The sequence below is a fragment of the Leptodactylus fuscus genome, chromosome 5 (assembly GCF_031893055.1).
Source record: "Leptodactylus fuscus isolate aLepFus1 chromosome 5, aLepFus1.hap2, whole genome shotgun sequence".
Classification (NCBI taxonomy): Eukaryota; Metazoa; Chordata; class Amphibia; order Anura; family Leptodactylidae; genus Leptodactylus; species Leptodactylus fuscus.
In genome coordinates, this window is record NC_134269.1 from 24,275,700 (window position 1) to 24,290,518 (window position 14,819).

The following is a 14,819-nucleotide window of genomic DNA, read 5'->3' on the forward strand; positions in this document are numbered from 1 at the left end:
ACCCATTGGCTGCCGAAAACATGTGACCTCTAATTTAAAAGAACAGCGCCGCCCAGGTTCGCGTCATTCTGAGCTTGCAATTCACCGAGGACGGAGGTTTCCGTCCAGCTAGCTAGGGCTTAGATTCTGGGTAGGCAGGGACAGGCTAGGATAGGAAGGAGAAGACAACCAACAGCTCTTGTAAGAGCTAAATTCCAGGGAGAAGCTTGTCAGTGTAACGTGGCACTGACGGGCTCAATCGCCGCAACCCAGCTTTCCCAGGATCCTGAATGGAATACACTGTCAGTGTATTCCCGTATACCCGATATATACCCCGATACCCGTTCCAACGGTGTGCCCCCCCACCTTCACCCCAGAAATACCCTGCAAGTCCCCTAGCAATAGAATTGGGGCTATATACACCCACAATTTTTACTACTGGTATACAGTGCCATTGTCTGACTGGGAATTCAAAGAATATATTGGGAATACAAATACCCTCATTTCTTGCTACTGCCATATAGTGCCAGTGTCTGACTGGGAATTCAAAGAATATATTGGGGTTACGTGCACCCACAATTTTTACTACTGGTATACAGTGCCATTGTCTGACTGGGAATTCAAAGAGTATATTGGGAATACAAATACCCTCATTTCTTGCTACTGCCATATAGTGCCAGTTTCTGACTGGGAATTCAAAGAATATATTGGGGTTACGTGCACCCACAATTTTTACTACTGGTATACAGTGCCATTGTCTGACTGGGAATTCAAAGAATATATTGGGGTTATAAATACCCTCATTTCTTGCTACTGCCATATAGTGCCAGTTTCTGACTGGTAATTCAAAGAATATATTGGGGTTACGTGCACCCACAATTTTTACTACTGGTATACAGTGCCATTGTCTGACTGGGAATTCAAAGAGTATATTGGGAATACAAATACCCTCATTTCTTGCTACTGCCATATAGTGCCAGTTTCTGACTGGGAATTCAAAGAATATATTGGGGTTACGTGCACCCACAATTTTTACTACTGGTATACAGTGCCATTGTCTGACTGGGAATTCAAAGAGTATATTGGGAATACAAATACCCTCATTTCTTGCTACTGCCATATAGTGCCAGTTTCTGACTGGGAATTCAAAGAATATATTGGGGTTACGTGCACCCACAATTTTTACTACTGGTATACAGTGCCATTGTCTGACTGGGAATTCAAAGAATATATTGGGGTTATAAATACCCTCATTTCTTGCTACTGCCATATAGTGCCAGTTTCTGACTGATAATTCAAAGAATATATTGGGGTTACGTGCACCCACAATTTTTACTACTGGTATACAGTGCCATTGTCTGACTGGGAATTCAAAGAGTATATTGGGAATACAAATACCCTCATTTCTTGCTACTGCCATATAGTGCCAGTTTCTGACTGGGAATTCAAAGAATATATTGGGGTTACGTGCACCCACAATTTTTACTACTGGTATACAGTGCCATTGTCTGACTGGGAATTCAAAGAATATATTGGGGTTATAAATACCCTCATTTCTTGCTACTGCCATATAGTGCCAGTTTCTGACTGGTAATTCAAAGAATATATTGGGGTTACGTGCACCCACAATTTTTACTACTGGTATACAGTGCCATTGTCTGACTGGGAATTCAAAGAATATATTGGGAATACAAATACCCTCATTTCTTGCTACTGCCATATAGTGCCAGTGTCTGACTGGGAATTCAAAGAATATATTGGGGTTACGTGCACCCACAATTTTTACTACTGGTATACAGTGCCATTGTCTGACTGGGAATTCAAAGAGTATATTGGGAATACAAATACCCTCATTTCTTGCTACTGCCATATAGTGCCAGTTTCTGACTGGGAATTCAAAGAATATATTGGGGTTACGTGCACCCACAATTTTTACTACTGGTATACAGTGCCATTGTCTGACTGGGAATTCAAAGAATATATTGGGGTTATAAATACCCTCATTTCTTGCTACTGCCATATAGTGCCAGTTTCTGACTGGTAATTCAAAGAATATATTGGGGTTACGTGCACCCACAATTTTTACTACTGGTATACAGTGCCATTGTCTGACTGGGAATTCAAAGAGTATATTGGGAATACAAATACCCTCATTTCTTGCTACTGCCATATAGTGCCAGTTTCTGACTGGGAATTCAAAGAATATATTGGGGTTACGTGCACCCACAATTTTTACTACTGGTATACAGTGCCATTGTCTGACTGGGAATTCAAAGAGTATATTGGGAATACAAATACCCTCATTTCTTGCTACTGCCATATAGTGCCAGTTTCTGACTGGGAATTCAAAGAATATATTGGGGTTACGTGCACCCACAATTTTTACTACTGGTATACAGTGCCAATTTCTAACTAGGAATTCAAAATGCGCAAGGCTCCCGGAAAGGGACGTGGACGAGGCCGTGGGCGAGGTCGGGGGAATGGTTCTGGGGAGCAAGGTAGCAGTGAAGCCACAGGGCGTCCCGTGCCTACTCCTGTGGGGCAGCAAGCATTGCGCCACTCCACAGTGCCAGGGTTGCTTGCCACATTAACTAAACTGCAGGGTACAAACCTTAGTAGGCCCGAGAACCAGGAACAGGTCTTGCAATGGCTGTCAGAGAACGCTTACAGCACATTGTCCAGCAGCCAGTCAGACTCTGCCTCCTCTCCTCCTATTACCCAACAGTCTTGTCTTCCTTCCTCCCAAAATTCCGAAGCTTTACAGAACAATAACCCAAACTGTCCCTGCTCCCCAGAGCTGTTCTCCGCTCCTTTCATTGTCCCTCAACCTGCCTCTCCACGTCACGATTCCACGAACCTAACAGAGGAGCATCTGTATCCAGATGCTCAAACACTAGAGTCTCCTCCATCTCCGTTCGATTTGGTGGTGGATGACCAGCAACCCACCCTCATCGACGATGATGTGACGCAGTTGCCGTCAGGGCATCCAGTTGACCGGCGCATTGTGCGGGAGGAGGAGATGAGACAGGAGTTGGAAGAGGAAGTGGTGGATGATGAGGACACTGACCCGACCTGGACAGGGGGGATGTCAAGCGGGGAAAGTAGTGTGGATGTTGAGGCAGGTGCAGCACCAAAAAGGGTAGCTAGAGGCAGAGGCAGAGGTCAGCAGCTTAGGCGAAGCCAGGCCACACCCGGAATCTCCCAAGATGTTCCAGTTCGTACCCAGCCCCGAAAAACTCCCACCTCGAGGGCACGTTTCTCGAAGGTGTGGAGTTTTTTCAAGGAATGCGCCGAGGACAGATATAGTGTTGTCTGCACAATTTGCCTCTCGAAATTGATTAGGGGCTCTGAGAAGAGCAACCTGTCCACCACTTCAATGCGCCGTCATTTGGAATCCAAGCACTGGAATCAGTGGCAGGCAGCAACGGCAGGACAAAGGCCGACTGCCGTTCACGCCACTGCCACTGCCTCTGCCTCTGCCTCTGCCACTGCCACTGCTGACTGTGCTGGCGATGCACTCCAGAGGACGAGCCAGGACACCACTTCATCTGCCTCCGCCACTTTGTTGACTTCTACCTCATCCTCCCCTGGTCCTGTCTTATCTCCTTCTCCTGCACCATCAAAGGCACCATCAGGCGTTTCTTTACAACAACCCACCATCTCTCAGACATTGGAGCGGCGGCAGAAATACACTGCTAACCACCCACACGCGCAAGCCTTGAACGCCAACATCGCTAAACTGCTGGCCCAGGAGATGTTGGCGTTCCGGCTTGTTGAAACTCCCGCCTTCCTGGACCTGATGGCAACTGCGGCACCTCGCTATGCCGTCCCTAGCCGTCACTACTTCTCCCGGTGTGCCGTCCCCGCCTTGCACCAGCACGTGTCACTCAACATCAGGCGGGCCCTTAGTTCCGCGCTTTGCACAAAGGTCCACTTGACCACCGACGCGTGGACAAGTGCATGCGGACAGGGACGCTACATTTCACTGACGGCACACTGGGTGAATGTAGTTGAGGCTGGGACTGCTTCCCAAACTGGCCCGGTGTACCTCGTCTCCCCGCCTAACATTCCTGGCAGGGACACGAGAAGAACACCCCCCTCCTCCTCCTCCTCTACCGCCTCCTCCTCCGCCACCGCCTCCTCCTCCGCCACCGCCTCCTCCTCCGCTGTTAGATTGACCCCAGCTACGAGTTGGAAACGTTGCAGCACTGGCGTTGGTAGACGTCAGCAGGCTGTGCTGAAGCTGATCAGCTTGGGGGACAGACAGCACACTGCCTCCGAGGTGAGGGATGCCCTCCTCGATGAGACGGCAATATGGTTTGAGCCGCTGCACCTGGGCCCAGGCATGGTCGTTTGTGATAACGGCCGGAACCTGGTAGCAGCTCTGGAGCTTGCCGGACTCCAACATGTTCCATGCCTGGCCCACGTCTTCAACCTAGTGGTGCAACGTTTCCTAAAGAGCTACCCCAATGTTCCAGAGCTACTGGTGAAAGTGCGGCGCATGTGCGCCCACTTTCGCAAGTCGACAGTAGCCGCTGCTAGCTTAAAATCTCTCCAGCAACGCCTGCATGTGCCACAACACCGGCTTTTGTGCGACGTCCCCACACGCTGGAACTCAACGTTTCAGATGTTGAATAGAGTGGTTGAGCAGCAGAGACCTTTGATGGAATACCAGCTACAAAACCCTAGGGTGCCACAAAGTCAGCTGCCTCAGTTTCACATCCATGAGTGGCCATGGATGAGAGACCTTTGTGACATCCTACGGGTCTTTGAGGAGTCCACAAGGAGGGTGAGCTCTGAGGATGCGATGGTGAGCCTTACAATCCCGCTCTTGTGTGTTCTGAGAGAATCCCTGATTGACATCAGGGATAACTCAGATCACACAGAGGAGTTAGGGATAGCATCCGATCCGTCACAGCTGGAGAGTAGGTCCACACATCTGTCCGCTTCACTGCGTTTAATGGAGGAGGAGGAGGAGGAGGAGGAGGAAGAAGAGTTGTCCGATGATGTGATGGTGATACAGGAGGCTTCCGGGCAACTTCGAATCGTCCCATTGTTGCAGCGCGGATGGGTAGACATGGAGGATGAGGAGGAAATGGAGATTGAACTTTCCGGTGGGGCCAGAGGAGTCATGCCAACTAACACTGTGGCAGACATGGCTGAGTTCATGTTGGGGTGCTTTACAACCGACAAGCGTATTGTCAAAATCATGGAGGACAACCAGTACTGGATCTTTGCTATCCTTGACCCCCGGTATAAAAACAACATCTCGTCTTTTATTCCGGTAGAGGGGAGGGCCAATCGCATCAATGCTTGCCACAGGCAATTGGTGCAGAATATGATGGAGATGTTTCCAGCATGTGACGTTGGCGGCAGGGAGGGCAGTTCCTCCAGTAGGCAACCAAGTTCTCACCGGTCCACACAAACGAGGGGCACACTGTCTAAGGTCTGGGACACCTTGATGGCACCCCCTCGCCAAAGTGCCGCCACGGAGGGTCCTAGTGTCACCAGGCGTGAGAAGTATAGGCGCATGTTGCGGGAATACCTTTCCGACCACAGCCCTGTCCTCTCCGACCCCTCTGCGCCCTACACGTATTGGGTGTCGAAGTTGGACCTGTGGCTTGAACTTGCCCTATATGCCTTGGAGGTGCTGTCCTGTCCTGCCGCCAGCGTCCTATCTGAGAGGGTGTTCAGTGCAGCCGGTGGCATCATCACTGACAAGCGCACCCGTCTGTCAGCTGAGAGTGCCGACCGGCTCACTTTGATAAAAATGAACCACCACTGGGTAGAGCCGTCATTTTTGTGCCCACCTGTGTAAAGCACCCCAACATGAAACTCCATGTCTGTACTCAACCTCTCCAATTCCTCCGCATCCTCATACTCATCCACCATAAGCGTTGCACAATTCTGCTAATACTAGGCTCCCTCCACCCTGATTTCCCCCAACTCTGCTGGTTAGAGGCTCCCTCCACCCTGATTTCCACCAACTCTGCTGGTTAGAGGCTCCCTCCACCATGAATTTGCCCAAACTGGGCTGTTTAGAGGCTCCCTCCACCATGAATTGGTCCAAACTGGGGTGGTTAGAGGCTCCCTCCACCATGAATTGGTCCAAACTGGGGTGGTTAGAGGCTCCCTCCACCATTAATTGGTCCAAACTGGGCTGGTTAGAGGCTCCCTCCACAATTAATTGGTCCAAACTGGGCTAATTAGAGGCTCCCTCCACCATGAATTGGTCCAAACTGGGTTTTTTAGAGGCTCCCTCCACCATTAATTGGTCCAAACTGGGCTGGTTAGAGGCTCCCTCCACAATTAATTGGTCCAAACTGGGCTAATTAGAGGCTCCCTCCACCATGAATTGGTCCAAACTGGGTTTTTTAGAGGCTCCCTCCACCATGAATTTGCCCAAACTGGGCTGTTTAGAGGCTCCCTCCACCATGAATTGGTCCAAACTGGGCTGGTTAGAGGCTCCCTCCACCATGAATTTCCCAAAACTTGGCTGTTTAGAGGCTCCCTCCACCATGAATTTGCCCAAACTGGGCTGTTTAGAGGCTCCCTCCACCATTAATTGGTCCAAACTGGGCTGGTTAGAGGCTCCCTCCACCATGAATTTGCCCAAACTGGGGTGGTTAGAGGCTCCCTCCACCATTAATTGGTCCAAACTGGGCTGGTTAGAGGCTCCCTCCACCATGAATTTCCCAAAACTTGGCTGTTTAGAGGCTCCCTCCACCATTAATTGGTCCAAACTGGGCTGGTTAGAGGCTCCCTCCACCATGAATTTGCCCAAACTGGGCTGTTTAGAGGCTCCCTCCACCATTAATTGGTCCAAACTGGGCTGGTTAGAGGCTCCCTCCACCATGAATTTGCCCAAACTGGGCTGTTTAGAGGCTCCCTCCACCATGAATTGGTCCAAACTGGGGTGGTTAGAGGCTCCCTCCACCATGAATTGGTCCAAACTGGGGTGGTTAGAGGCTCCCTCCACCATTAATTGGTCCAAACTGGGCTGGTTAGAGGCTCCCTCCACAATTAATTGGTCCAAACTGGGCTAATTAGAGGCTCCCTCCACCATGAATTGGTCCAAACTGGGTTTTTTAGAGGCTCCCTCCACCATTAATTGGTCCAAACTGGGCTGGTTAGAGGCTCCCTCCACAATTAATTGGTCCAAACTGGGCTAATTAGAGGCTCCCTCCACCATGAATTGGTCCAAACTGGGTTTTTTAGAGGCTCCCTCCACCATGAATTTGCCCAAACTGGGCTGTTTAGAGGCTCCCTCCACCATGAATTGGTCCAAACTGGGCTGGTTAGAGGCTCCCTCCACCATGAATTTCCCAAAACTTGGCTGTTTAGAGGCTCCCTCCACCATTAATTGGTCCAAACTGGGCTGGTTAGAGGCTCCCTCCACCATTAATTGGTCCAAACTGGGCTGGTTAGAGGCTCCCTCCACCATTAATTGGTCCAAACTGGGCTGGTTAGAGGCTCCCTCCACCATGAATTTCCCAAAACTTGGCTGTTTAGAGGCTCCCTCCACCATTAATTGGTCCAAACTGGGCTGGTTAGAGGCTCCCTCCACCATGAATTTGCCCAAACTGGGCTGTTTAGAGGCTCCCTCCACCATGAATTTGCCCAAACTGGGCTGTTTAGAGGCTCCCTCCACCATGAATTGGTCCAAACTGGGCTGGTTAGAGGCTCCCTCCACCATGAATTTCCCAAAACTTGGCTGTTTAGAGGCTCCCTCCACCATTAATTGGTCCAAACTGGGCTGGTTAGAGGCTCCCTCCACCATGAATTTGCCCAAACTGGGGTGGTTAGAGGCTCCCTCCACCATTAATTGGTCCAAACTGGGCTGGTTAGAGGCTCCCTCCACAATTAATTGGTCCAAACTGGGCTAATTAGAGGCTCCCTCCACCATGAATTGGTCCAAACTGGGTTTTTTAGAGGCTCCCTCCACCATGAATTTCCCAAAACTTGGCTGTTTAGAGGCTCCCTCCACCATGAATTGGTCCAAACTGGGCTGGTTAGAGGCTCCCTCCACCATGAATTTCCCAAAACTTGGCTGTTTAGAGGCTCCCTCCACCATTAATTGGTCCAAACTGGGCTGGTTAGAGGCTCCCTCCACCATGAATTTGCCCAAACTGGGCTGTTTAGAGGCTCCCTCCACCATGAATTGGTCCAAACTGGGCTGGTTAGAGGCTCCCTCCACCATGAATTTCCCAAAACTTGGCTGTTTAGAGGCTCCCTCCACCATTAATTGGTCCAAACTGGGCTGGTTAGAGGCTCCCTCCACCATGAATTGGTCCAAACTGGGGTGGTTAGAGGCTCCCTCCACCATGAATTTCCCAAAACTTGGCTGTTTAGAGGCTCCCTCCACCATGAATTTGCCCAAACTGGGCTGTTTAGAGGCTCCCTCCACCATTAATTGGTCCAAACTGGGCTGGTTAGAGGCTCCCTCCACCATGAATTTGCCCAAACTGGGGTGGTTAGAGGCTCCCTCCACCATTAATTGGTCCAAACTGGGCTGGTTAGAGGCTCCCTCCACCATGAATTTCCCAAAACTTGGCTGTTTAGAGGCTCCCTCCACCATTAATTGGTCCAAACTGGGCTGGTTAGAGGCTCCCTCCACCATGAATTTGCCCAAACTGGGCTGTTTAGAGGCTCCCTCCACCATTAATTGGTCCAAACTGGGCTGGTTAGAGGCTCCCTCCACCATGAATTTGCCCAAACTGGGCTGTTTAGAGGCTCCCTCCACCATGAATTGGTCCAAACTGGGGTGGTTAGAGGCTCCCTCCACCATGAATTGGTCCAAACTGGGGTGGTTAGAGGCTCCCTCCACCATTAATTGGTCCAAACTGGGCTGGTTAGAGGCTCCCTCCACAATTAATTGGTCCAAACTGGGCTAATTAGAGGCTCCCTCCACCATGAATTGGTCCAAACTGGGTTTTTTAGAGGCTCCCTCCACCATGAATTTGCCCAAACTGGGCTGTTTAGAGGCTCCCTCCACCATGAATTGGTCCAAACTGGGCTGGTTAGAGGCTCCCTCCACCATGAATTTCCCAAAACTTGGCTGTTTAGAGGCTCCCTCCACCATTAATTGGTCCAAACTGGGCTGGTTAGAGGCTCCCTCCACCATTAATTGGTCCAAACTGGGCTGGTTAGAGGCTCCCTCCACCATTAATTGGTCCAAACTGGGCTGGTTAGAGGCTCCCTCCACCATTAATTGGTCCAAACTGGGCTGTTTAGAGGCTCCCTCCACCATTAATTGGTCCAAACTGGGCTGGTTAGAGGCTCCCTCCACCATGAATTTGCCCAAACTGGGCTGTTTAGAGGCTCCCTCCACCATGAATTGGTCCAAACTGGGCTGGTTAGAGGCTCCCTCCACCATGAATTTCCCAAAACTTGGCTGTTTAGAGGCTCCCTCCACCATTAATTGGTCCAAACTGGGCTGGTTAGAGGCTCCCTCCACCATGAATTGGTCCAAACTGGGGTTTTTAGAGGCTCCCTCCACCATGAATTGGTCCAAACTGGGGTTTTTAGAGTCTTCCTCCACCATGAATTGGTCCAAACTGGGGTTTTTAGAGTCTCCCTCCACCATGAATTGGTCCAAACTGGGGTTTTTAGAGGCTCCCTCCACCATGAATTTGCCCAAACTCTGCTGGTTAGAGGCTCAATCCACCCTGATTTTCAAAACAAATGTTGGTGCCAACCTCAACTTACTACAAGGGCCAAATTCACTGCTGGTGACAAGCTCTCCTCACTGCAAGTGCCAAATACACATGTTTCAAGGTGTTTTCCTACTGTCAGAGAGGTGGTATTGAGTGTGTAAAGTGTGTAGTTGTTAGGCTGTGATGTTGGGGTAATAGAGGGTCTTTGGTGTGTTAGATGCCCCCAGACATGCTTCCCCTGCTGTCCCAGTGTCATTCCAGAGGTGTTGGCATCATTTCCTGGGGTGTCATAGTGGACTTGGTGACCCTCCAGACACGGATTTGGGTTTCCCCCTTAACGAGTATCTGTTCCCCATAGACTATAATGGGGTTCGAAACCCGTTCGAACACACGAACATTGAGCGGCTGTTCGAATCGAATTTCGAACCTCGAACATTTTAGTGTTCGCTCATCTCTAGTTAGAACCTGAACCCACTGGAGGATCCCAAGTACTATGGTGGGCCAATCCAAGACTGTGCCCAACTATTGCTCCACTTACATATGGGGCCCCTGTTCTCTTCATGGGTGGGATCGGACACTTAGTGATCAGACATTTATCATCTATCTTGTAGAGAGCCAGTATATTCTATTTTTGAGCCAACCCTTTAATTTACGACCTTCAATCCAAATTTATGATCCAATATGTTTCTCCGTCTCTCCATATGCATAGCCGATCTGTTCACTTTTATAGTAACTGTTACCGGTGGAAGGAGTCGAAGGATTTATCAGACTGTGCATTAAAGATATCAGCTATATGTTCAGCTTTGTGTCTTAGAATACATCCTACGTACTGAAATTTATATTCCATACACGTAGTCACATAGTCTATGCCATTAGTATTACAATTCTCCAGGGCAGGCATCTTAGTCTTGTACAAGTGCTATATCTTGGTATGCCCCATCTACAGAGTACCGTGGTTCTCAACCACCATGAGATGGGCCCGACATTATTATCAATGCTGGGCCTATGGTAACCGCTCTCATAGCCACAAATATACATCCTGATCCAAGTATCGGCCTCTAGCACATTCCTGATCTATGGTTGGTGTGATGGTTTTTGGCACACAATAGACAATTTCCTGTAACTAGCTTCCTATATTAACCGTTGTTCACACAATTAGAGATACTCTCTCACATAAATATGTCTTATAGGGGTTTCCCAAGACTATGATATTGATGAACTAGTTGTAGGAGATGTTATCAATATTAGATTGGTAAAGTCCAATACCTGGGGCTCCCACTGATCAGCTGTTTCAAGAGCTTGTGGCACTTGGGTAAACTTCACTTCCTCTTCTCAGGCCAATGGCATCACATCCATTGGTCATATGGCCATGCTGAAGCTCAGTCCCATTCATATGAATAGAGCTGAGATGCAGTACCAAGCACAGCCACTGTACAATGCACGGTGCTGTGCTCTTGTCCGAATGCCGCCGCCCCTTCAGTCAGCTGATCGATGGGAATCGGTTGGATCCCATTCATATGAATAGAGCTGAGATGCAGTACGAAGCACAGCCACTATACAATGCACGGTGCTGTGCTCTTGTCCGAATGCCGCCGCCCCTTCAATCAGCCGATCGGTGGGAATCAGTTGGATCCCATTCATATGAATAGAGCTGAGATGCAGTACCAAGCACAGCCACTATACAATGCACGGTGCTGTGCTCTTGTCCGAATGCCGCCGCCCCTTCAATCAGCTGATCGATGGGAATCGGTTGGATCCCATTCATATGAATAGAGCTGAGATGCAGTACCAAGCACAGCCACTATACAATGCACGGTGCTGTGCTCTTGTCCGAATGCTGCCGCCCCTTCAATCAGCTGATCGATGGGAATCGGTTGGATCCCATTCATATGAATAGAGCTGAGATGCAGTACCAAGCACAGCCACTATACAATGCACGGTGCTGTGCTCTTGTCCGAATGCCGCCGCCCCTTCAATCAGCTGATCGGTGGAAATCGGTTGGATCTGTTATCGAAGATAGGGTGATCAATAACATAGTCCTGGAAAATCCTTTTAAAGAATTTGTCAATTTTTGCTAATTTTGACTGTAACCTTTCAGGTTGCAGGTATTTGAGACACCAGGACATTATGAATACTTGTAATGCCACATTGCCAACCTTGAATACTTGGAATTGTCTCTGCTATGTCGACCACATGGAACATATGTAGCAGTGTGTAGTGAGTGATTGAAAGACTTGGGTTACTTAGGACTCTTTTTGATTTTTCTTCCCAAATATTGGGAAATCTGGAAAAATCTTTCCATAATTTCCATCATTGCTACCTGGCTATAGCACTGGACTGACTCTTCTGAGCACTAGAAGGTCCTCTGGTAGGCCCAGGTTCTATCACAATGGAGGTCCTACAGAAGACATTCAGATTTGAAGGGTACTATGGTCTATTTCCTAGTGGTTTTGGAAGGTGGGCACTCGGAAACATTTTATATGGTGGTCCCAAGGACCCTCAGTCTGACAATGCCAGTTAAATTGTTTCCTAACAGAAATTTCATCTCTGCCATAGGTCACTTGTATCATAAAGGGTCTTAGTAATGGCGGACCTTATTAAAAAAGTTATGTTTCATAACTCATCTTCTTCTTTTCTCGTTTTAGACCCTCTTTCCCAGTCCTGAAGATGGGTGGCAAATTTATACATCAGCGCAAGCCCCTGATGGCAAATGCATCTGCACAGTGGTTGCCCCGGCACAGACCACCTGCTCCAGAGACCCTCGGAGTCGACAGCTAAGACAGTTGATGGAAAAGGTAATTGGATGGAAGACATGTGCAAGTAAAATGTTATATTCAACAGATTTTACAAGGTTGTCTGGTTTACAAAGTTACTTTTATATCCTGTATTAGGGCATTATGAGCTAATAGAGGAGTAGGACTTCATGTAGCCAGAGTAGAGAGGAGCTATGAAGAGCAACTCTCACCCTAGAGGAACCAAATTGTGCATGGATTACGGGAAGGGCCTATTGAGTTTAATGGAAACCAAGTAAGGGTCCATTATCATGAGCTGAGCATTGCAGAAGCAGGGCCACAAGTAATAAGCTTTTTGGCAATCCTGGGATTGTATAAAGAATTGTACCTCTTAGCTTCTTGATATGGAGGTGTGAACAGTCCATGAATGTCTGTAATAGGAATAAAATGCCATATTTAAAGGGGTTGTCCAAAAGGGGTTTGGGCTAAATGACTAAGATTTGGTTAAAAAAAGAAAAAAAAAAACAATACTCAAATATCAATTCCCCACTTCTCCTGTTCTGACACTTGACAGGTTCCCGATAGTCTCTACTTCCTGGACATATCGCAACACACAGGAAGTGTCTAATCAGCCAATCACTGATTGAGGCCGGTCACTGCAGCTGTCACTGAGCAGGCATTTCCTGTTTATTGAGACGGAACTAAGAGATCAGTAGGAAGTCAGTAAGCAAAGCAATGAGAGTGGCAGGAATTATCGATGAGATATTACTTCTTTTCTGTTTTTGAGCTGAACCCTTTAGTACATATTGCCCCTACTGGAAAAACCCTTTAATATAAAACTTGTGGATGATATTTGAACCCAATAAGTGGCTTCCCCAAAAATAGCAACAATAACATATATGGTGGATAAGGAATAAGTGCTATTAGTGGCACAACCCCTTTAAGAGGTACTTGAGTTTTCATCAGGATCTTGCTGGGCAGTGTATTCTATGGCTGTATAAGCCTTCATACATGGTGTCCTCTAAGTTTTTCTGCTGGTAACAGCCTCACTATGGTGGAAGCACATTTTGCATTTCTCTCTGAGGCAGGAGGCATGTGCAATAAGGAGCAGTCTTCCCCCCATCTATTATTGTCTGCCCCCCATCCATTATTACTACTACTGGTTTCTTTACATGTAATTCAGCTAGAAGTAACTGTAAGGGCCCCTTCACACGGAGTAGATGCGCATGTATTTTGGCAAAATACATGTGTAAAAAATACAAAAAATCAGACTCCCATTGACTTCAATGGCATTTTTTTTACACGTGTAACAAAACAGGTCAATATACACATCAAAATACACGTGTAAAATGTCATTGAAGTCAATGGGAGTCTTATTTTTACACGTGTATTTTTACATGTGTATTTTGCCAAAATACACGCGCGTTTACTCCGTGTGAAGGGGCCCTAATAGTCAACACGTATCTGAAAAAAGTTCAAGTGAATTTAATGTGGGAGATCCAGGGACATTATACTGTAAATCCAAGTTATGATGCAGCTAAAAAAATCCCTGACACTGAAAAAGAAAACTGAGCACAACAAGGAAAGCTGCTTGCTGTCTATGACTCGCATTCCGTCAGTATTAACACAAGAAGCTAGACGGAAGTAGATGTAGACTCTCCTTATATCTGCTGTGAGCTGTTAAATGCTGCAGCCTCTTCTTTTAGCAGTGTATAGGCATGGAAAACAGAGCATCAAAGCTGTGTGTAGTCATGTAGAAGCTGTGAAGAGAACCCTGCCCCTCCACTTCCTGTGTTCTGTCTTGGGCCTGTTTCTGAAGACAGAACTCTCTTAGTAACAGGCAGAGAACAGCAAATTAGGAAAGAAGAAGACACCTAGTGGTAGGAACTTTAGACAGAATTTTTAGGTGGTAAATGGTCAGGTATAGATCCAGTAGGGTTGCATTTATGATGATCATCGGGTGGTGACCACTTTGTGGTCCCAACCTGAACATGCGTAGTATAGTAGCGCCTTATAGAGCTAGCCTAAAAGCCCTTGAGTAGTTGGAGGGGACACCTAGAACTTTTCCAGTGCAGTCTATGCTTCTGATTCGAGCATTGCTGGAAGACTCGGCATCATTATCCAGTATTGCCAGTTCATTACCAGGGTTCAGAGATCCTCGGCATAATGATACGTTGCGGCGTGTTTATCACTGCAGGATGGAAATGTTTTCAGACAGTTATAATTGCCAGGTTGACATCTGTAATTCTGCTAATTAGGCCAAGCTAACAGATTTATTTCATGTGGGCTTAATGAATTCCCATTAGACAGACCCCATGGAAATACATGGATTAGGATGCAGGGAAAAGTACATTTCTTCCTAGGTGACACCGAGAGCCAGAGTCTGTTTACTTCAGTGTCGAAAACATTTGTGTGGGTGCATTTTCCTCTGTCACCCTTGTTAGGTGACAAT

General features: G+C 47.8%; 1 protein-coding gene across 2 annotated transcripts in view; it reads left to right on the forward strand.

The window, feature by feature from the left end:
- Window positions 1-14,819, forward strand: part of OLFM2 (olfactomedin 2) — a 273,626-nt gene that overhangs the window by 146,220 nt on the left and 112,587 nt on the right. For both annotated transcript variants that reach the window (XM_075272628.1, XM_075272629.1), the window contains exon 2: window positions 12,281-12,430. In XM_075272628.1, the coding sequence (XP_075128729.1) occupies window positions 12,281-12,430 (150 nt within the window). The remainder of the gene's footprint in view (window positions 1-12,280; window positions 12,431-14,819) is intronic.